Source organism: Drosophila obscura, unplaced genomic scaffold, assembly GCF_018151105.1.
Source record: "Drosophila obscura isolate BZ-5 IFL unplaced genomic scaffold, ASM1815110v1 contig_150, whole genome shotgun sequence".
Lineage (NCBI taxonomy): Eukaryota > Metazoa > Arthropoda > Insecta > Diptera > Drosophilidae > Drosophila > Drosophila obscura.
The window spans coordinates 2,498,666-2,521,370 of NW_024542736.1; the positions used below are offsets into that span (position 1 = coordinate 2,498,666).

General features: G+C 44.0%; 3 protein-coding genes across 4 annotated transcripts; 1 reads left to right on the forward strand and 2 right to left on the reverse strand.

Annotated features, from left to right (window-relative positions):
- Positions 1–1,836: 1,836 nt before the first annotated feature.
- On the reverse strand, positions 1,837–2,999 carry LOC111082328 (dioscorin DB3L-like). Its single transcript, XM_022378533.2, has 4 exons — positions 2,876–2,999; positions 2,662–2,817; positions 2,128–2,595; positions 1,837–2,075 (listed from the first exon to the last, which is right to left on the reverse strand). Exons 1-3 carry the CDS (start codon positions 2,976–2,978, stop codon positions 2,234–2,236), a joined length of 621 nt encoding a protein of 206 aa, XP_022234225.2. The 5' UTR covers positions 2,979–2,999; the 3' UTR covers positions 1,837–2,075; positions 2,128–2,233.
- Positions 3,000–5,080: 2,081 nt separating this feature from the next.
- On the reverse strand, positions 5,081–11,816 carry LOC111082297 (putative carbonic anhydrase 3). The gene is made up of 4 exons (XM_022378493.2): positions 11,503–11,816; positions 6,823–6,894; positions 6,098–6,256; positions 5,081–6,032 (listed from the first exon to the last, which is right to left on the reverse strand). Exons 1-4 carry the CDS (start codon positions 11,528–11,530, stop codon positions 5,377–5,379), a joined length of 915 nt encoding a protein of 304 aa, XP_022234185.2. The 5' UTR covers positions 11,531–11,816; the 3' UTR covers positions 5,081–5,376.
- Positions 11,817–14,952: 3,136 nt separating this feature from the next.
- Positions 14,953–21,763, forward strand: LOC111074711 (synaptic functional regulator FMR1). Of its 2 annotated transcripts, none has more exons than XM_022367648.2 (11): positions 14,953–15,138; positions 15,889–16,251; positions 17,152–17,201; positions 18,608–18,931; positions 19,018–19,183; positions 19,272–19,339; positions 19,409–19,718; positions 19,789–19,920; positions 19,992–20,481; positions 20,589–20,663; positions 20,725–21,763. In XM_022367648.2, the coding sequence occupies exons 2-11, from the start codon at positions 16,201–16,203 to the stop codon at positions 21,183–21,185; spliced, it is 2,127 nt and encodes a 708-aa protein (XP_022223340.2). In that variant the 5' UTR covers positions 14,953–15,138; positions 15,889–16,200; the 3' UTR covers positions 21,186–21,763. The 2 variants fall into 2 exon arrangements, with proteins under 2 accessions (XP_022223340.2, XP_022223496.2); XM_022367804.2 differs by having other exon boundaries at positions 14,955–15,138; positions 19,409–19,709.
- Positions 21,764–22,705: the final 942 nt, after the last annotated feature.

Sequence of the window (22,705 nt, forward strand, 5' to 3'; positions counted from 1 at the left end):
CGGGGAATGTATTTCGCATTTGTCTCGACGAGGGCCAAGGTCTAGGTGTTGTTTTTTTTGCTAGTGATTGGGCGTAGGATATTTGTCAGCTCTAAATGTGCCAAATGTGATACAAAATACTCGTAAGTTCGGTTTTGGTCGGTGGCCCACTGACTGAAAAGTGAAGGTAAGTGAGCCAATAAATCTGAAAATCTGAAAGCATCAACTCGCATGGGGATTCAGCCTGACAATTGGCTGTGATGTTCAGCTGCCAACGGAAATGAGTTGTCATAACAAAAAACAACAGAAATGAAATAGATGCATATCGAATGAGTCCAGCTAATCCGACTACCATATAAAGCTAATTGGCATTGGCTGCCCGTCTGCTGTTGGGTGAATGTAAGCTGGCCAATAGATGGTGGGGGCAGCTTCCCATTTCCTTTCCAATTTCGATTCAGACAACTTCTTTGACGAATTAAAGAGACAGTCGTGGTTGCACCCACTCATAAATATGTGCACACTCGCGTACCGGACCTTATGCAAGAACTGAATGTGCACTGGCTGCATTTGGGGGGGCAGCCAACCTTCACGATGATAAGTTAGCCCACATTTCTGATAGGGGTTGACCGACCGTTGGCCGACTGACTCAAAAGCGTAAACCAAAACTGGTTTCACACTTTCTCACGCCAATTTCGTGAGCCATGACGAAAAGCAGCAAAAGGCAGAGCAATGCAAATGGAAATGATACCATAGCTTGTTGCCTTTTTATTTTGAGAGTGTGCGGGAGGGCAGGGGCAAAGATGCAGAAGATCTGTCAAAGAAGTGTACGATAAATTTCGTGTTGGTAATGCGAAACCAGGAATTACTTTGTCATTAATTAATAGACATAGACGAAAGTTGCTTTTTAAAATATATAATATATAGTATGAAATGAAATGAAGTGGTGTCTGACCATAAAAGAGTTGACCTGACCCCCCTGATTAATGGGTGTCTAGCGTTGCCGCACTTTGCATATTTTATGCAAATCGAATTGGTTGCCAAAATGCCCATCCAGTAAATTGAATGCAAAAGACCTAGACTGGGTGCCCGGCATTAGCCAAAAGCATAAAAGTGAATGTTGACGGGGGCATACAAATTATGATTTTGCGTAACAAAACTATTTTTTAAATTTATTAATTCACACCATGAGAGATTTTGACATTGGCGGGCCTTTGTCCGCTTCTATGCATAGCATTAGCAACCGAATCCGAATCCAACTCCAACTCCGACTACGAATCCGCAGCGCATACAAATCCATCAGTGGCACATTTGATTGGGCGCTAAACGCCCCTTCGAGGCCTATCAGCCGCAAAAAAAAAAGAATTACAAATGCATTTTTGATTATTGGCCTAAAAGTGAGTCAAAATTAATTATGGAACGAACATCTTGCACTCACAACTCACAAATATTTTTGCATATTTTTTTGTTTATTTTAGGCAGGTGGAACGAATTCGGCTTTGTCTTTGTCTTTGCCGGGCTTAAGCTGACAGTTTGAACTTGGGCTTAAGCATAAATGTAGACAAATGAGTGGGCGATCTGGGGATTGGAAATATATTTTGGGAGTTGTTTTCACATAATCTATGAGGGGGGTATCGAATGAGCATTTGTACTTTTGATTAATGCTTCAAGCGAATCCAAGCCGTGTCTTTGGTGCCACAGAAAGAGGGACTTAAATGGCCAAAATACTGATATTAACTGCTTACTAATGTCAAAGCGTACTTAAGTCATTAATTAATTAATTATTGCACACTTTGAAATTTCCTCTCTAATATTGAATATTTTATAAATGATTATTATTTGAATGACCAAAAATCCCCTCTGCACAGAGACAAAAACGTATAAAAGTATTGTACAAAGTTTCTTCAAATAAAAAAAATTATGGCACTATAAATAAATGTGTAAATAAATCCTGCTCTCATCCAGTACACTGGAATGTTGGCTGCGCTGCTTTCTCTAAAGTAGAAAACCCTTCGCGTATTGGTATCCTGCATCTCGCGATAGCTCATGTGAGCCCGGGCCAAACTGTAGCCCGCTCCCACATGGCACAAGGTGTCCATCTGTGGAAAACACCAAAGTTACATGTGTGCTGACAGGCAGGAAAATACCAACCTGATCCCGTGTCATTGTCTGCACCTGGGCCTTGACGATCCACTCAACATTCTCGCCACAGCCGGGCACTGTCAGGGAGCCGCGATACTGATAGTAGGCTCCTATTTCACCGTACAGCTCCCGCATGAGGAATATCGAGTTCATTTCGTTGACCCTTCCATGTGGACTCATTCACTAGGGGCTGACCCCGCAGCGTATCCACAATGGCGGCAATGGCCCGGCTGGGCACATTGGAGACCGTAAAGACGACGCTTACGATGACCAGACCCTTCGTCTGGTTCAGGGCCTCTGCCAGATTGGCTGCAGACTCGCTGCGGAACACGATTTGCACCTCCATGTCATGGCGCTCGTGCTCCAGCACATGCTCGGCCCCGCAATGGAAGTGGATCTGCTCCGCCACATAGCTCAGGTCCCTGAACTCCATGACGCCACTCAGCCGAATGCTGTGCGTAAAGTTGTACATAATCACTGGGAAGAAGGAAGGTTTGTCTCTCGATTAAACGGATTCCCAATTATTCCCAGTACCAGACTCACCCACATAGCCGTTGTAGAGCAGGGCCAAATGGGGCTGTTCCACGGAATCGTTCACTATGCTCAGCTTCGTGGGTACGTGTATGGCATATTCCTCGATCACCTCAATGGGACTCTGTTTATTGCCGGTTCTACACACACTCGGCCAATCACTTTGAGCTGCAAGTTACATTGGCATTGAATTGGATACCAGATAAGATAGTGCGCTGAAGCTTACAAAATTTCTCCTTTGTGGTGTAATCCAAGTCCAGCCAATTCTCTTGAGCTGCCACTCTAAACATTTGAATTGCGAGGATCACAAGCAACGTCATTTGATTCATTTTAAGGCTTCAATGTTTTGACAAGACCTTCAAGGCTTATTGATGCACATTTTTATATTTTCAGAGAGAAAAAATCCTCCATAAAAATTAGTTAATATAAATATCCAAACATCAGCTTGGCACAAAAATTAATTATTTAATATCACTACAAAATATCTATGTATAAATTTTCCGCTCTAAAATTGTTTTTGCCCCAAAGTATGCCCCAATTGAAAATATAAATTTTGGGTGTAGAAAATGTATTTTTACATTTATGTGTCAACGAGGCGGCCTCTACCGGAAAGCGAAGGAATTCAAAATTAAGTCTGGTAGGGGACTGGGTGGTGGGTGGCACGTCCGGCTACTCCCCAGGTCGGTCCGCCCGCTTTGTTAGAAAATTCAATTCAGAAAATTCAACTTTGACAACATTACAGTTAAATGGTTTCGTCTAGGCCGCATATTTAACTTAGAAAATAAGAATCATCCATACCCGAGTCCCACAAGGCAGGGTTCTCTGTTCTATTTAAGATCAACAGCTTAGTCGTTCCGACAAGGCGAAACTTGCTCCGAAGGTTTGGCCATCCCGCTCTTTCACAACTTACTGTCATTCTGTTAGCCCTTGGCGGATTACTAATACAGAGTACAATATTAATCATAAGGCAACATTTATTTTTCCAAAAAGTATGCAACAGAAATGAATTACTTAACTGTGACACATTTATTGCTAAGGTTAAACAAAAAAACATGCAAACATAAATCATGTGTTCAGTCATTATACGTATATTAATAAGACAGCATTAGATTAAACAGGTTAGAAAAGGTTGGACCTCGCGCAGTATTCTTATTTCGTAGTCGTATCATTTTGTGATAATGCTATCAGTTTATTCAGTTTAAGAATTATTCAGTCCAAAAGAAAAAACAATAAATGTATATTCCTATCTGATCTGTGCCGACGATTAGTTAGGAGTACTTGTCTGAAGGAATACGAAATTGAACACCTAATCGGATCGGTGCCACCGATTAGTTAGGAGTACTTTAGATTAAAGTATTTAGATAAAAATGCACGGAAATTAATTGGAATCATTTTATTGCATTATTACAGGGCGCCGTTGCAGTGTGTCTGTGATGTGCTAATATTTAGACTTGGACTGTGCAGGAAATATATTCTCTGTAAAGTGCAGGACACAATCATAGAATATGTTATTATATTTCCTATTCGCACACACAAATTTAAAGCTATCAAGCTCTGTTAATTATTGAATGCGCCATTGGATATTGTTTTTCACTCTGTATTTCTTCTTGTTTAGTTTCTTTTTCCTCAGGGATGTTCTGACTTTACCAAGGCCAACTTTTACAAAGCCAATATAGACAATATTCCTCTGCAGGTACTTGTATTTAATAGCCTGTGTTACACTCGCAAAATTGACTTTTAAAATCATTTTCTATCGTCTCGGTACCCTGATTACCTTACTTTACTATATATGGGTATATGGGTAGATAAGATTGCTTTTGAGCTTGTGCATGCAGTTTATAGTGATTATTACTGTCCCATCAATAACTCAATGGCCCATCGGACACAGGCTGCAATCACATTAAGTGCGTCCAAGTGTCATTTCACAATGAACAACGATGATGAAGTGTGGCCAGCACCATAAGTCCAAATCAAATTCCTCGACCGACGACATGGCTCATAAAGTTGATATAAAAACTTGATGCTTGCTGCCTGTGTTGTTGTTGTTGTTGTGTGATTTAGCATCATTGCAATATCAATTAGTGTTATCAGGCAACGCAATTGGTCAGTTCACGATACCATTATCAGTGATTTTCAAATTATATTTGGCCATAACAGTTTTTATTCGCACCCCAAGAGTCCCGCTCGAGGAATCACACTGACCAATGGCCCTAAAAATATGAGTGTTCCTTAACTACACCTGGGGTCTTGTGATATAATAATATATTCACAAGAACGGAACACAATGGCTCAGCGTCTATTTTTGGATACTGGCCATAAAGGTTTACTGGTCAGTTTGAACTTTCAGCGGAGCACACGAGCGGCCGACCACTTTCAAGTTTCAGTCGCCATTCCAGGGGATACGAATCGAAGGAATGTGAATGCGTATGCGTATGTGTAAAATATTTTGGTTTTATTGCGATTGTTATATTTACGTGAACTTAGCACTCAATGAATCTAACATAAGCTGACTAGCTGACTTGTTCTGCATTATAACTAATGAGTATTTGAACTCTGCGTCTCTCCCTGTCCTGTCCTGTCCTGTCATGGATATCTTCTCAAGAAATTCGTTGTAGCTACACTGCAGAGAACTTCAGTGCATTCTTTGGTACGAGTATGTCTATGGCTGCTCCTCATCATCATCATCATCTCTGCTCGGCTCGGCTCAGCTCAGCTCCAGTCCCGCATCTACAGGAAGAGCTTCTGGGCCGCCAGTCCGAGTATCAGGATGAGGCCGATCGATGCCGTGCGACCAGCTGCGGCGTTTGTGCGTTCCTCAGCCTCGACCAGGACCACGGCGCGGTTGTTCATGCTCTGCAGATTCCTGTAGTTGTTGTGCAACTGCTTGCCATTTGAGTACTCGATCTCTTTGAACTCTTCGACCTGATCCAGCGTCACGGGAAGCGTCTCGGTGAGCACAATCCAGATGACGGACTCCGCACACGAGGGCGTGGTCAGGGAGCCGGCATAGGTGTAGTAGTTGCCCTTCGATTCTGGCATCAGATCGCTCACCGCCAGCGAGTTGGCCACCGTAACGGGCTTGTTGACGCGACTGTAGGCCTTCACATCCCCCAGATTCTTGAGGATGCTAGCGATGGCCTCGTTGGGTGTGTTCGAAACATGAAAGAGCACACCGATGACCACGATGCCGTCTTTAAAGTTGGTCGCCATCGTCATGTTTGGGTACAGCCTGTTGCGGTGCACAATGTGCACTTCCAGTGGGTAGCGCACGCTGTTGATGGTGTGCTCCGACCACCAATGTAAGTGGATCTGCTCCACCTCGTACTCATGCGCCAGTCCGCCACCATTGAGCATGAGTACATCATCAAAATCATCGATTTGTACTATTAAAAAAGTCATTTGGATTAGCGAAACTATTCCACAAATATTAATTGGGTGCTCCACTCACTTGAATGGCCATTGTTGACCATTTCCAGATTTTTCTGATGAGTGTCGTAGCTGTGGAACTTCAATTCATCAAACTTGCCCCTCAGGGACCACTTGGCCTCCAGATTGATGGGGCTCTGTCTCTTGCCACTGTCGCACAGACCGCCCCAATCGGGAAATGCTGTAGGGATAAAATTTTGATGAGTTTATTTGCAACAGACGGGAATTAGCAATGTGTCAGTGTCAAAATTTAAATGAAGCTTATGGCAAATCAATTTCCATTATTAGACTTATTCCGACGGTTTTTATTCGAAATTAAATGCTCATAAATCAAAATTTATGCAATTGAAGAAATAACTCTATGCCCGAAATTCGGTTTCCGCAGAATTTTTGTTGAAAGTTAGGCAGCCTAAATTGATCATCATTGACGATATATATATTTTTATATTCGTAGTTTTCTGTCCAATTTGCATTTTGGCGCAGCAATTTGGCGCAATTTAACTAAGCTGCGACTCAAGCCCGGAGCGTGCACGTTAAGTGACCCGGACACACACACAAAAATGAACGTATGTACATAGACCTCTAATGTGTCTGTAGATATGCAAAGCACTTGACAATGGGAATGGGCCGAGTAACCTACTCCCCGTACCATCACAAACACGAGGGTCTCTGGCTCTGGCTCTGGCGTTGATTAAGTAATTTTAGCAAATAAACTTGAATGGCAATCTGCAGATTGGCATTACTTACCGGCATCCGTATTGTCGTCCAAGTCCGGATAGCCCCAGTCGTTGGCCCAGCTGAGGCCCAGAGAGCAGCAAACTGCAATGCGAGAAAGGTTGTCATATTTTAATATCAAGTATACGCACAGTGCAAACGTTTTAATGGCAACAATTTACAGAACGTGTAAACTTCAACTTGACCGACAATGTCGACGAAATGCTCCCAGGGCCGAACACACTAAAACACTGCAGTTGGGTCTGATGATGGGGCCATAAAATCGGCTGAATAGCAACGAGAGAGAGAGAGACGACAGTGCGACTGACAGAGGGTCAATCTATAGAATGTTTTGGCAGCGTCAGCAGACGACAGCACCTTGCACTTGAATTTGAAATTGGGCTAAAAATACACGAGAAATTTATGATTTCCACCACATATTGTGTATCTATATATAAACGCGATTATATTATTTCAATCAACTGCTGTTGCTGCTGTTGCTGCTGTTGCTGCTGCTGCTGCCGATGGCATATATGTTTCATTAACCTGTACCAAAAATTGGACCAAAATCATTTATTTTCTCGTTGGCTTTCTCCTTCTTTTGTGGCTAAAAGCATTTTGACATCTGCACATCAAAATCTCAACACAATTTTATGCGTGCGATGCGATGTGGTCTGAGCAAATTTTACGATCCATTTGGGATTTAAAAAACCACTGAGCCATCGCATAACTTTGTGATCTGGTGATCTGTGACCAAATATATGTGTTTATTAAGACATAACCAGCATTAATGGGTTAATATAAAAGTCGTCAAATGAACTCTGTGAATTTATTGCCATGTTCTGTCTCTAATCTTTGGCAAATTTATGCTCTCTGTTTGACAATTTTGCAAGTTTTCCCGCAAGGAGACAAACGACAACGGCAGCTGTGAAAGTTGAGTACTACATACACATTCCCTCCGCAGTATAAATATATTAATATACTTTTGCCAGGGGGGAACGTGTTCATCGGCTGATGTATGCATAGTATAGTACGAGTAGACTCTTGGGTCGCCTTCTGTGACGCAATGGTTTAGAGCGAAAGATTTCTAAGTTGTGCGATTAGACAGTACCTAATAATAATATTTCATTTCGAGTCTATTCTGACCTGTACCGCGAGACTTTAATGAGTTTTTTAATATTTATTTTCGAGCACATGGTAAGCAGGCAGCGTGTACTTAGAGATCTGAGTGGCACACTGCTTGAATACTTGAATTTGTAGTGAATGATGGATAATAAAGCAATAAATTTCATTTGGAAATTTAATGAAGAAATGATCACAAGACACACAAGGCATATCATGCGGTTATATAATTATTATTTGATGATATTTCCGAGAGATCAAACGCCGACAGGGCACTGTTGAAAGAATCACTGCATCTTGATCGCCTCCGAAGTGTTTCCCGTCTGGGGGTAGCATGCCACAAATGTCGAGCAACAATTTAAATGGCAATTAAATTTTTGCACATGCAAAGCCAAAGCTCCGGCACAATTACATTTGAGTGGATAAAAGCTGAGTGATAGCTGATAATGGGAATAATGTTCTGTAATTTGAGAGCCCCCCGGGGTGTAAAAGTTAACAAAACTGTAATTGCATACGGGCAATGCAAATGACGGATAATCATGTGAAAATCAGCACAAAACAAACAACGTCCGATGGAAATGGGAAATGCCTAGCACCCCCCAACCAACGAGAGCGTCAAGTGAAAATAGCTCCTCCACTCGAGATTCGAGACTGGAATAGAATCGGAATTCTGCATCATGTTGCACTCTCTGGCTGCTGCTGTTCGTTATGTGCCGGTCGTCAAGTGGCTGTGTGGCATTACCCTGACTTGTCTCGGCTGTTTATTATGACATGGCCATTTCGGCCGTGTCAGCTAAAATATAATTGAAACGATTTCGCATAGCTCAGCAGAGGCGATAAAGACTCTTGGCTGTGGCTCTGTGGCTGTGACTCTGCTCGTGTTTCTGTGTTTCTGTCAAATCACTGCGGTATTGAGATCCCCCCACGTTCGCTATGATATTTAGAGCACTCAGTGATTTTCCAGACTGAATTTTATAAAGGTAATCAAAGATATATATTCCCCACCACCGATAAAGAATTTCGGGAGTGCGCAGAGTTTTATATTCAATTGTCATTATTATATCGTATAGGGAGGCGTGTGAAGACTGCGATAAGCTCTCTGATATACCGCTGGTCATGTGAATGAAGACAATTGGAATCGATTGGAGGGAGTTCTCCTGCAAATACAATTTATTTATTTATCTATTGAGGCCTCTGCAATGGACTTAAGATTATTTTTATGCTATAACTATCTGACTAATCTTCTGAGAATTGAGAAATCCCCGCTCTTTTTGAAGAAGAACTCCACCCCATGTAAAACAGAAAATAATCTAATCTGTTGCCGGGTGACTGTGACTGTGGCTGAGCACATAATACATTCTGACGTTTTGTCTGGATTGGTTACCATAAACTTTTGTTGTGATTGCTTTAGGGTTTGGTGCATGGATTGGATGATCGATTGTGAGAGCAGGCTGAAAAATTTTCCATCCATAAGGCAAAGGCAGTTGACTGGACTTTGGGCCCCTGCAGAGTGCATGGGGAAAGACTGCGAAAGGAAGTTGATTAAAGTGTTGAGAACAAACAGCGCAGATAGTGAGCGCCGCCGGCACAGGCCAAAGATCTTTGTAAACAAAAGTTCAGTCGCATCATCAGCATACAGTGTACGCGAGTATCAAGTAGGAAGCGGCGGCTATCACCAAAGCGAAATGATATGCACGCACTGCAAATTGCAGTTTCCCTTTCGATCGGCCAGACAATGGAGAGCAAACGCCAAGCAGAACGCTTCAGTGGCTGCCGATGGAAATAAATGGAGCCCATCTGGAGGGAGTGTACACAGAGTCGGATCCGCGTCACAAAAAGAGGGGTAACCCCAATCAGACCCAGGCAACCAACCACTGTGACAGAAAACAGAAGTCAGAAGCCAGAAGCCAGAATCAGTGGTAGCATGAAGTAGCAAGTGTATTTATATATATTTAATCACTCGCCGACATATGACTGTCATATATCTTTGACAGAAATCGCAGCTAATCAGAGGTTAGCTGACGCACAGCTACACAAAGCGATAGGGAGTGCGCGGCTGGGGCGCCATGTTATTGTGCTTCAGTGGATCGATTAGGCATTAATCGAATCGCTCAGAGATCCATAAACCGAATGTGGCTAATTGGCAGTTAATCGTTTAATATTCATTGCACCTCTCAGACTCGGACCCCTGACGGTCACTTTCTTCGCTCTCTTCAGATTCGCTAATCAAAGTGGTAAATCTACAGTCAGTGCATCTTATCGATGATTTCTTGAAGCTACTTCTAGTACGTCTAGTTTATAGCCCAGCTTTCGATTATCTCGATTAGGTCAGCAGTTTTTTCCCTCAGCTATAAATTTACACTTACTACCCCCCACCCCCCCCACGGCGTGTACAAATATTTAACTTTCGGCGACCCCATCGTACGGGATGACCGCTGTGATGCGTCGAGTGTTTGTCTGTCTCTGTCTGTGTCACTGCTATCTATCGGGGTGTTAAGCGAATTAAATGGTTATTTTCCGAAAAGGCCCGCACCCCTCAAAAAAAGGCAAACAAGCCGGCAATAGATTGGCTCTTATTGTGATATCTGCTCGGCTGTGCGCGTGATCCATTGTCCAAAGTACTTCTCTTCTCAAGTGCTCTGGATGTGCTGTGCTTCGAGTTATTTGATAGGCTCGCTATATTACATGTTCAAATGATTGGACAAGGGCAACATTAATCACTTGGAAAAATCCCCAAATGGTATCGAATTACATGAGGAGTATGACACAGATTTCGAGTAGTGAATATCTTTGGCGTTACTTAACTGAATGTGTGTGCAGTGGAAATTTGAACCCTTTCCCTAATTATTCTAGTAAGTGTAAAAAATAAATATTTGTTTGATTTGCAATTTACGAGCCCTAAAGCACATTCCTGACCTTTCTTCTTGGCCTATTTGCTGATGATTCACCTATTTGCCCCTATGGGACTGATTTCGGGTATGATGATTCACAATTTTATTGGTAAAGAGCCAATCGAACATGACAAACAACAGTAACAATACTTTGAAATTCAAAGTTTGAATGATACCAAAAAAACAACCAAATCAACCAGCTGATCTTTCTAAGTACTTCCTATGGCAATGAGCGCTTCCCCTAGTCTGGGATTCCACACACAAAGTGACGTCTACGATCTATTGTCAAGCATAAAAGGCATAAAAGGTTTAGTTGTAATTTACGATCTCAAATGTGGAATACTACTCGTACAAGTATCACAGGCACATTTGTCTCTGGCATCTTATCAACTCAAATGATCGAAATAATTACAGAACAAATGGCAGGAATGGCAGCAGCTACAATTTGAGTGTGGATGAATGTGGAATCCAAGCAAAGACGTGACATTTTCGATGTCCATAAGTTAAAGAATGCAATCAATCAATGGCATTTGCCGATTGGAACACCGATTTAAAGGGAAGTCGGGCTGACTCTGGGTACTATGTACTCGTATGTTTAATCACTGCCGTGAGAAATCCGGCGACTCCATTCGATTCCCATTGAATGTTTCACAGGTGTTTAGCACACAAGAAATTAAAATAGAAATTGTTAGAAATTTACCTAGTATCGAGAAGGTAACGAAATGCATTTTCCCGGCTTGGATTGTGTTAAATATTATTATTAGCAGTAATTTCACTTTAAATGCTCTGCTCCTTCAATGGACACTCTTCAGCTTTCTTTCAGTTATTTTAGTTTCACTTGCAATTTTTTTGTTGGGTTATTTTTTTTTTAGAGGCTGCCAGGCAGGACACTGAACCTTTGCGGTCTCGAAGAGAACTCCATCAATGTGTGGCACGGCACGCGTCTTTTATAACGGAACCTCGGGATGGGCGGCCAAGAACAGAACCCGCAGCGGAGCGGTCAGGCACAGAATGATTACTGAAATGCGATGTGAGCATCGGGCAACTGCACACATATACAGGCACACACACACACCCACTCTCCCACACACTTAAATCACACACACAAACACACGCGACATAGTCATGTGCACTCACACACCCGAAAGCGAGCGAATTGAATTGAGTTATGGCAACGATACTCGTACGAGCATACTCAGGTTGGTGTGCTCTTTATTTTTTTTTTGGGTTTTAGGTTTTCCGTTTTCCGCTCTCGCCCGATAAAACTGACAATAAAATGGAGCAGATTTTAACGGTTTGCCCGTTGCCGTTGCCAGCCCGAGAACACGACAACGAACCCACACCGAAGCAGCAGCTGCAGCAGCGGCAGCAACAACTTACAGCAGCAATGCAAAATACATAGTAGCTAAATCAGCCGTGCCGAAATGGCAGTCCCCGAACAAGGCGCTAAGCTCCCGCAGTCAACGACGGAGGCAATGTCGCGGTTTAGAAGCTGATTAATTGATAAGCAGGTAGAACATGTTCTGAGGTCTAGGCGGGATTTCGTTGCTCAGAGTTGCCTTGAATGCTGTAGGTAGAATCAACAGACTTGTGGTGGTCCCTTGCTCGGCAATAACAGAGTGCGGGTGCGGATTGCTCTGCTGCCCAGCAACATAAAGAATTGATCCTGAAGCCAACATTTGCGTAATTTTAAACCACTTTACGGGAGATGGAATATTTTCTCAGCTAACGGTAAACGGCATGGAACATAAAGGAGAGCTGCCTGACAGCTGAGAGAGTAGAAATGGCACACGTCGCACGCTCTCAACACACACACACACACACCTGCAGATGTGGGAGAGAGTGAAAAGCAGCAGGAAATGACGTTTACATTTATCACACAAATCTCCAGATCGAACAAATCATTTTGACACAGTTCTGAGGATAAATTTTAATTGAATTGAAATTGGAATTAGAATTAATATTAATTAAGTGTGCCGTGCTGAGCAGCAGCCAAATTGTTGCACCCATGTGCATTTGAGAGCGAGAGAGAGAGAGAGCTGAGCTGAGAGACAAATGCTAATTGAACAGACAAATTCTTGTTGATAGCAATTGCAGTGCCTGCCTGCCGTGTGCGCGAGCAAGGGAGAGGCAATGTCACAGCTGCTGCTGTCGTCGCTAATGTTGCTGTCTTTTGTTGGCCATTCGACGTCGCGACGTCATTAGAGTGTGCCAGTTAATGTGCCAAATGGCAAAACAAAAGTCAATGTCAAACGGCAGCTGCACAAGGAGACAGAATGACAGAGAGAGACGGATTAGTGGTTGGGGTGGGTGTTTTTAAGGGTGAGTGAGAGGGCAGAAAAGCGGAATGCATTTCCATTTCCGCAACAAATCGCCTCTTGACAGTAATTACTGTCAGCGCAAATGGCAATTTATGACTATCAGAATCACAGATCTTGATACCCTGTAGCTGTAGCTACTATAGCTATCCAAGGGCGTAAGGGCATAAGAAAAGTTTAGTTGGGTTAAAGATTTCTGTGAAGATTTATTCTCTATGAATCTCTGCATATATTCCGGTATCCATTAAATGTACGAATATGTACATAGATTACATAGATTATTAACCTGCTAAGTTCCCTATATCTGGAATCTGTTCCATTATTTTGACAGCAGGTGTATATTGACTCGGCGATTGATTCTGTTCATTAAACATATTTTTAGCATGGTGTCGGGGGAATGCCTTCTTAGCAAACATTTGTTTTGCAATCAAAGTCCATTGCCTATCATTGCCTCTTATGGGCCATAAACTACATATGCCTCACTTGCCGATTGGACTGGACCACAAGGGGCATTAGCTGATGGTAAGGTTAGGCCGGGCTTTTTACTTTCGATAGAAAACATTCTTTTATTATTTGCTCATTATTTGCATTTGATTGTTGTCTCTGTCTGCAGATGATCAGCCAGCGAACGATCTTGTGCAGAATTTCATTGAGGGACTTGTTTAGTGTTTTGCTTCCTTCTCTGAGTTGCTTTCCAACTGGAATCCTCGTTTACAGGGTGTGCCAGTAGCAGATATATGTATATACAAGAGGGCATAGCTAGTCCTTAAAGATTTAATGCTTCCAATATGGTTTGTGGCCATGAAATTGTTGCACTTTGTTTGATATTTTGTTGATGGATAAGTATAGTCGCTTAACAAATAGGAATATTGCATGTTGTCGAACGCAGGTCTTTCGTTTTCTGTGTGTTAACTCCGACCCGATCCCAAATGTGCACCCAAATATAATGGGGCTATAAATAGACAGCACTGCACTGCACCTTTTACTACCGCGCTTTTATCAGGCATTCACCATCAGCTGAGTGTGTGAATGCATTTTATGAATAGGCGAAAAAACACATCAACAGAAACGAAACGCAAATTCAACAAGCGCGTTGACTAAAGGCCCGGCAACGTCACGCGATTGGATTGGATTGGATGGGGCGTGGGGTGGGTGTATGAATGAACCATGAATGAACCGCCCCAGCCCGTGTGACAAATTGTGCAAATGATTGACCTCAAAACTCGTTACAATTACATTAAGCGGCAAAGGGCCAACGAGCATACATACATACATATGTATGTGTGTGTTCCCGTTTTGTTGAACAAGTGTCAATCGGTGGCGCCAAATGGCAATATTTGCAAATTAAAATCGAATTGAAATCAATTGAAGTGCGGCGAACGGAGAACATGTGATTTTATTTTATGAGATGCCCCAAGGGGGTGAACAATTCAATTACGTTGTTAAATTAGGGACGCAAAGCGAGCAATTTCAGTTAAAATCAATCAGAATAAGATCACAGACAGACGGACGGGCAGACAGATACGAAATGGCTATTAATACAAATCAGGAATATGCATATATGTAGGCTATAAAATATGTACATCAATAAAAACGGTTTTAGTTCCTTATTTGTTCAGCTTCATATTTTTCCCGCATAATTTTATTTTATTTAAATTTTGAAAATGCAACCGATGCTGCGCCTAAAATATTTCCACCATTTAATATATCGATATATTAGTGCGATAAGTCTTATCGAACTCACCAAGCAACAAATGCTGCAGTTTTGGTATTTTGATTTTTTCAGTTTCCTGTCACATTGAAAATACGAATTTTTGTGTGGTATTTTTTTAAATTTCAGTTTCGGTCACATGCAAACGCTGCGAAAGAGGTGTAAAGCAAAAACGAAGAGAACGCAGCGCAGCCGAAAAAAAATTTGAAGCAGCACTGCACGCGTTATATTTCTATTTTCAAAAGTTTATAGCTACATTTAAAGTGATTTGCCAGTCGAAGTCAAGGGATAAAAGTGCCGGGCAGCCGTAAGTTAACAAATCTTTACAGCATTTGTCGTATTGCAGCCGCTTTGGGCAATTCGAAAATTTAGCAAGAACCGAAAAGCGAAAAAATTTTGCACAGCGGCGGCGACGTCGGCGGCAGAAGTAGAAGCAGCGGCTGCGGCGAATATGAATGTGTGTGGGCAAAAGGGAGCGGGAGCAGCTGAAAGATGAAAAAACGGCTACGCAACGAAGTGATAATATAGCAAAATAGAATTTACACCGCCATCCCAGGGTATCAGTTAAAGTTTTGGAGTGGAATTATGTGTAAATTTGATATGTAAAATCGGCATGTGTCGTGGAGGGGTGTGTGCGGTGCGTGTGTGTGGTGTGTATGTGAAATTCTTATTGGAAAAGCGTGCTCATCAGTGTGAACGAACGAAACATTTCGGCGGCGGCTGCTGCTCTGCCGCTGTGGTGGTGTGTGTGCGTGAGAGGGAGAGCGCGCCGCACACGCTTTTTTAAGGTGGTGTGGAAGACACAAAAGAAAGACAAAGAGGAAGAGGAAGCACTCCGCCGCTGCGCTGCCGGCAAAAGCGTGCTGTGCTGCCGACGTCGCTGCATTTTGTTTAGCCAGGAATTTCTGGCGCTGGCCCCAAAATAACTTCAAAAACTGTGAAACTTTTTGATTGCCATGCTATCATGCGGCATTTGTCAATATGCATACACAATCAAAATATCTGTCAATTTTGTTTCCATTGTTGCGCTCCTGTGTTAATTGCATTCAATTTCCAGGAACCTCCGCAGAAGCAAGCGAAAAGACTGATTACAAAGTAGTAGAAGCATCCAGAAACAGGAATTGTCAACAGGAGAGGATAAACTTCAAGAATTTATTCATCTGCAACCGAGAACTGTCACCGTCATCGTCACTAACACCCAAAAGGCAGCCACAAAAAGAAGGAGCGGGAAACGGGAACACAGCAAACTGCATTCGGCTAGGATAAGCCGTGCGTGAGAGTGCCGGAGGAGGTGCAGTCGGGAAGGACATCAGGATAACAAGATAACCCGAAGCACTGCTTCACTAGTGATACCATCAGGAGCAGCAGCATGGAAGATCTATTGGTAGAAGTCCGGCTCGAAAATGGCGCCTACTACAAGGTGAGGGTGATGGTGAGGGTGGGATAGTGCCTGTTCCCCGTGTGGAAAGGGAGTTTCGGGCGCCCTGCCCCATGGCGGCCGCCTCAGTTTCTAATTTCGTGAATTTTAGCTTTATTTCTATAAATAACAGCAACATTTGTTGAGTGGAGTCTCTCGACATCATCGCCTCACCACGCACACCAGTGCACAGCGATGCTGACGCCGCTGCTTGCCGCGCAGCGTGGGGGTGATAGCGTTGGCAGCGCTGCTTACTGCGCTGCCCCATTGACGCGATTTAGTTGTATTCGAATTTGATGGATTTCCCCTTTCTGTGGCACGAGATCTGCAATTGATTTATGTTGGTTCTGCAAATCTCTGAGGCCGGTTTCGTTTTCGAAATGTTCTGAAACTCGACTCGCAATTGTATTTTGCTTGGATCCGATGATTCGTAAACAAACAACAAAAAATATGCAAAGCAGGACTCTATTGATAAGCCAGCATCATCGAGACAAAAGAAAAGATCATCGTCAGCAAAGATGTAGGACAGATCTTGGAGTTCTAGCAATGTATAATTTCTAGAAAACATGAGAGAATATATGTATATGAAATTTGTGGATGGTAGTGCTCGGTGAAATGTGGGGAATTTCCCAATCTTACATTGTTAATGTTTACGTTCGGTCGGGGGGTAATCATAAAAATATCATTTATATATAGCTAAATGAAAAATATCATAGGCATTGGCCACATTAATGACACACATTTTTCTCTCTGTTTTTCCTCGTGCCCTGCCCTGCCTGTGCCCGCCGCCCTGTGTCGTCTACGTTGTTGTGTTTCCTTCATTCCCGGCTACGTCAATGCAACAACCAACAACAACAACAAAAACAACTACAACACCTGCAAATGTGAATGCAACAAAAACAGGGCCATGTGACAGCTGTCGCCGATGATGGCATCTTTGTGGATGTGGATGGGTAAGTTAGTCGAAAACAACTCCAACCTCCAACTGAGTGCGAATGCTCGAGCGAAATTTGTAAAATGTATTTTCCAACTAATTTGCAACAATTAATACAATCAGAGCGAGGCAACAGGAGCAACAACGCCTGAGGGTCGTCTTTTTGGCATCGAAATTAGAAATTAGAGATGCCGGCCACGCATCATTTGCGAGTATGTTGCTCGGTCCTGCCCTGCCCTGTCCGGCCCTGTTCCTGCCATCCACCATTCCCTGCAGTCTGGCAAATGTTTAATTTGTCGCAATTTGTTAAACGCCGCACTGTAGGCTGTAGGCTCCTTGGCGGCGACAAACCTGCTGACTGACGACAGACAGACAGACTGACTGACTGAATGACTGTCCAAGGCGATGCACGACTGTCCACCACTGTCCGCCCCACTCTGACAGCTTTTCAAAGGCAATAACTGTGTAGTGTGTGGCAGAGAGAGAGCAAATGGCCAGAAGGCAGGCAGGCAGGCGGCAAGAGCGGTGTATGGCAGGCCAGGCCGTCTCTGCCAGAACTGTCAAGTGCGAGCGACAAATGCCACTAAGCAGCGCCGCTGCTGCCGCCTCGGCCAGCGTCAAAGGCGAAACTATTTTTAACCGCGGAAAGAAACCATTTATATATATTTATTTATTTCCAATCTGGTTATGAGACTCCCTTCATGCAGTTTGTAACGATAGAAGAGAGAGGAAAGTGTTTAAGTCTAAGCTATAATGAAGGATTAAAGATATAGAGGGGCAACACAATTTCTACGCATTCTAGATTAGATTAAAACGTATGATTAATTCTTATAGAAAGTGTATACAAATATCGTTCTGCAAGGGATAGTTTTCCTGGTTCTTTCAGAGTTCTTTAAGCAATGCATTTCTTGTGACATTTTTGGAACGAAAGTTGTTCGGTTTTTTGGGTTTTGGGTTTAATTTCGTTGTTGTCCTCCATGTTCCATCGTCGCATCTTCCCGCCTGAGATTCACTCGATCCGAGAGCAGCTGGATCTAAAATTAGGTGCACCACCATCCTGTCCGACGTCTTCTGTGTGGCATTTCCGATCTGAGATCTGTGTCTCGTGGCGGGACTCGGGACACGTACTGCCGGCCACCCCCACAATGCTTCTTGTTCACACAGTTGTTGTTGCTGCTGTTTGCTGCTTGCTGCTTGCTCTCGCTTGGCCCTCTGCCAGTGGCAGCAGCCAGAGCCAAGGCAGCTGCTGATGCTGCGTGGTGCCTGCTTGCTGCTGCTTGCAGCCTCCGCCGGCGTTGGCAAACACCTGTCGGCGGATTCTCTTCATAATTTGGGAAATGCATTTTAATTAAATGAGGTTTCTTTTGGTCTCACACAACACACACACACATACCAACCAACCAACCGATTGTTAACCGATTGCAGCGTGACCGAAGTGAGGAAGTATCCGTTTGTGAGCGTACGCCTGCCCCCAGAGGAGACCGTTGAGGTGGCGGCGCCCACCTTTGAGGAGGGCATGGAGGTGGAGGTGTTTACGCGCACAAACGAGCGCGAGACCTGCGGCTGGTGGGTGGCCATCATCAAAATGCTCAAAGCGGACATCTGTGCGGTGGCCTACATTGGTTTCGAGACGCCCTACACCGAGATCTGTGAACTGGGGCGACTGCGCGCCAAAAACTCAAATCCCCCAATCACAGCCAAGTCGTTCTACCAGTTCACGCTGCCCGTTCCCGAAGAGTTGCGCGAAGAGTGAGTAAACATCGCAAATGTGTCCAAGCAAATATATCCAACTATATAGTGTGCCATTTTCCCATTTGCCCTTGTCCATTTTGCAGAGCCCAGAAGGATGGCATACACAAGGAGTTTCAGCGCACAATCGATGCCGGCGTCTGCAACTACAACCGCGACCTGACCGCCCTGATTGTCCTGTCAAAATTTGAGCACACTCAGAAGCGTGCCAGCATGCTCAAGGATATGCATTTTCGTAATCTCTCACAGAAGGTACGTTCGCCCCTCGCATCGCATCCTCCTCTCCCTAAACTTGCACTAAATTTATGCCCTCTCTGCCTTCTGTGTTCCTCCCGTTCAGGTTATGCTCTTGAAAAGGACTGAAGAAGCTGCCCGTCAGCTCGAAACGACTAAACTGATGAGCCGTGGGTAAGTATCCTGCTTGCAACCACACATTTGGTGGCTCCGTTTTCTATCTACACTGGTAAATTGTTGTAGGAATTATGTTGAGGAATTCCGAGTGCGCGACGATCTCATGGGCCTGGCCATTGGTTCGCATGGCTCGAATATACAGGCGGCACGCACGCTGGTCGGCGTCACCAATATCGAGCTGGAGGAGAAGTCCTGCACATTCAAGATCAGTGGCGAGACCGAGGAGTCAGTGCAGCGGGCACGCGCCATGCTCGAGTATGCCGAGGAGTTCTTTCAGGTGCCCAGGGAGCTGGTGGGCAAGGTAATCGGCAAGAATGGCCGCATCATTCAGGAGATTGTGGACAAGAGCGGCGTGTTTCGAATCAAGGTGAGTGCTGTGAGTATTGTACGCTAGCAAAGAGCCCCAGGCCTAATCTGTCCCACGCCCTTCGTCGATCCACACACAGATCGCTGGCGATGACGAGCAGGATCAGAACATCCCCCGTGCGCCGGCGCATGTACCCTTTGTGTTCATTGGCACCGTGGAGAGCATTGCGAATGCCAAAGTGCTGCTGGAGTATCATCTGTCGCATCTGAAGGTGAGTGTCTGAATTGGCTGCGGATTGGATGCTGGATGATATTTGATATTCACTCAAAATGATCCTACCAGGAAGTGGAACAGCTGCGCCAGGAAAAAATGGAGATCGATCAGCAGCTGCGAGCCATACAGGAATCCTCCATGGGCTCCACAACAAGCTTCCCCGTCTCAAGGCGCTCCGAGCGCGGCTACAGCAGCGACATTGAGTCAGTGCGCTCAATGCGCGGCGGTGGCGGCGGCCAGCGCGGTCGTGGACGTGGACGCGGTGGCGGCGGTCCTGGTGGCAATGGCGGCCTCAACCAGCGTTATCACAACAATCGACGCGACGAGGACGACTACAACTCCCGTGGTGACCATCAGCGCGACCAGCGAGGCTACAACAACGATCGTGGTGGCAGCGCAGGTGACGGCGCTGGCAACTATCGTGGCGCCGGCAACAACCGACGCGGCGGCATCAATCGCCGGCCGCCACGCAACGAGCAGCAGAACGGCAGAGACTATCAGCACCACAATCACACCGAGGAGGTGCGAGAGACGCGTGAAGTGAGCAGCGTGGAGAGGGGTAGGTTAAATGAAACAATCAACCAATTAACCAATTGGTTCAATTTCAATGTTTATTTCGTAAGTAATAGTCGAAATGCTCACAACTCATCGTCCTTATTCCCGCAGCAGACAGCAACTCTTCGTACGAGGGCAGCTCGAGGAGGCGCAGAAAGCAGAAGAGCAACAACGGGCCCAGCAGCAGTAAGTAAATCTTGATGGTAATCCTTGCCTGATGTAATCTTGGATCCTTTCGGTCTGACAGCAAACGGTGCGGTGGCCAACAGCAGCATCAAACCACAACAGCAGCAGGCGCAACAGCTGCCACAGCAGACTCCGGCGCAGCCGGGCAAGGCGTCGCTGAATGCTGCCGCCGGTGAAAACAGCAAACAGAGCAGCATCGGCAATGCGAACACCGCCAGCGGTACGAGCAAGCCCAAGGATCCATCGCGTAATAGCGACAAACAGCAGGCGGGCACACAGCCGCAGCAGCCGCCACAACAACCACCGCAGCCCCAGGCAGCGCAGCAGTTGCAGCAGCAGCAGCAGCAAATAGCTCCACTGCAGCAGCAGCAACAGCAGTCGAAACCGCGCCGAAACAACAAAAACCGCAGCAACAATCACACAGATCAGCAGGTCGGCCCACAGCAGCAGCAGCCCCAACAGCAGCAGCAGCAGCTGACGGAGAACATCAAGAAGGAAGGTCTGGTCAACGGCACGTCCTAGGCGGAGAAAGGGTAATCACGAACAACACAAATGGCACATCGTTCGTGTGATCGACACGATGCTGCTGTATGCGCAGCGGGCTGAGGAATAAATATTAATGTTTATATCGTTAAAATCGTCGCCGCCTTCTCATTACCGAACAACCGCAACAACACCAACAACAGACACTGAAACAACACCAACAACAAGAACAACCACAACAACATCTATAGGCAACAAGATCCGCTACTAACAACATGTTGCAGAAGAGAAACTAAATGAGTAACTAAAAAGGAAATCATAAATCATAAAATAAATATACATGAGATATGTAATAATTGTAACAGCATATACTAACACACACATACACACCAACACACTCACTCACACACACACCCCCACACACATATACATACACACCCCCCCACACACAGTTCGAATTATACACAAAAGAATTATTAAATAAAATTCATGGCTAGGCTTATAATTTAAAATGAAAGTAAAAGTTGCTTCGGATAACAATCAAAAAGAATAATGAATTATATTTATGTACGAATATAACCCAATTCAAAAGCAATTTTAATCATGCGAAACGAATTGAGGCAAAAAGGCAAATTCACATAAACTCTAATCCAGGCAATTAGCGTAGTTTTTGCTAAAGGAAAAATCGATTGAAAGCCGACGGAGATGAGCTTCTAAAGCGCCTCCCTCTCGTCGACTTGAAAAGTCTCTAGTTGTATGCATATTGTAATGAAAAAGGAACAATTTAATTGCAATTTTCTGTTCAGTTTTTGGTTAAATTATTGTGTTAAGTTCGTCAGTTTTTTGTGTATAATTCGTGCGAAAAAAAAAACACTAACTCGCCCAGCAGTTTCTTCATTTTTTGTAAACATAATTTTTTTGTATTATTATTGTTTAGTTTACAAGTGTAAATTGCTAACCAGCGAACGAACCATCCTCCAAGCTTAAGGCCACGACAAACAAAAGGGAATTTTTTGGAGACGAGTGCTTGCAAGAAAAGTGCTTAGAGTTGTGCTTTTGCAGCGTTTTATTGTTTCTTTTGTGCGTTACAACATAGGAAATCCTCTCTTATTTGTATAATGTTGTATTTATTCACTATTATTAACACACACACCACATACACACACACACTCACGAATATACATTTATACATACACTCATGCACGCGCTCGCTCATGCAAACGAACATTTTGAGGGAATTGCATTGAATTTGATTTTGTTTTATGAATATACTTATAATTTAGTTGCCAAACCTACAATGCGTATACTAACTTAGTCCTCTATTGAATACTCTTAAATTATTTAAACACCAAGCAACCAACAACCACAAACAAGCGCCGAACATTAAACACAATCAACATGAAGTGGTAAACATTTAGAGCAAACCATAATAATGGTAGCCACTAACATAATTTAAACTTAGTTGAAGTTGAAGCAAATGGAAAGCAGCCAACAAAAATAAATGTAAAGCAAATACAAATACAAACATAAACATAAACCACAATGCAAAACCCATCTAA

Coding starts and splice junctions, on each gene's coding strand:
- LOC111082328 (XM_022378533.2), bottom strand. CDS start 2,978: ATGAATCAAATGACGTTGCTTGTGATCCTCGCAATTCAAATGTTTAGA. Junction 2,818..2,875: donor CACCACAAAGGAGAAATTTT/GTAAGCTTCAGC, acceptor TGTAACTTGCAG/CTCAAAGTGATTGGCCGAGT. Junction 2,596..2,661: donor GCTCTACAACGGCTATGTGG/GTGAGTCTGGTA, acceptor CCTTCTTCCCAG/TGATTATGTACAACTTTACG.
- LOC111082297 (XM_022378493.2), bottom strand. CDS start 11,530: ATGCATTTCGTTACCTTCTCGATACTAG. Junction 6,257..6,822: donor GGACGACAATACGGATGCCG/GTAAGTAATGCC, acceptor TTATCCCTACAG/CATTTCCCGATTGGGGCGGT. Junction 6,033..6,097: donor GGTCAACAATGGCCATTCAA/GTGAGTGGAGCA, acceptor CTTTTTTAATAG/TACAAATCGATGATTTTGAT.
- LOC111074711 (XM_022367648.2), top strand. CDS start 16,201: ATGGAAGATCTATTGGTAGAAGTCCGGCTCGAAAATGGCGCCTACTAC. Junction 19,184..19,271: donor TTCGTAATCTCTCACAGAAG/GTACGTTCGCCC, acceptor CCTCCCGTTCAG/GTTATGCTCTTGAAAAGGAC. Junction 20,664..20,724: donor CAACAACGGGCCCAGCAGCA/GTAAGTAAATCT, acceptor TCGGTCTGACAG/CAAACGGTGCGGTGGCCAAC.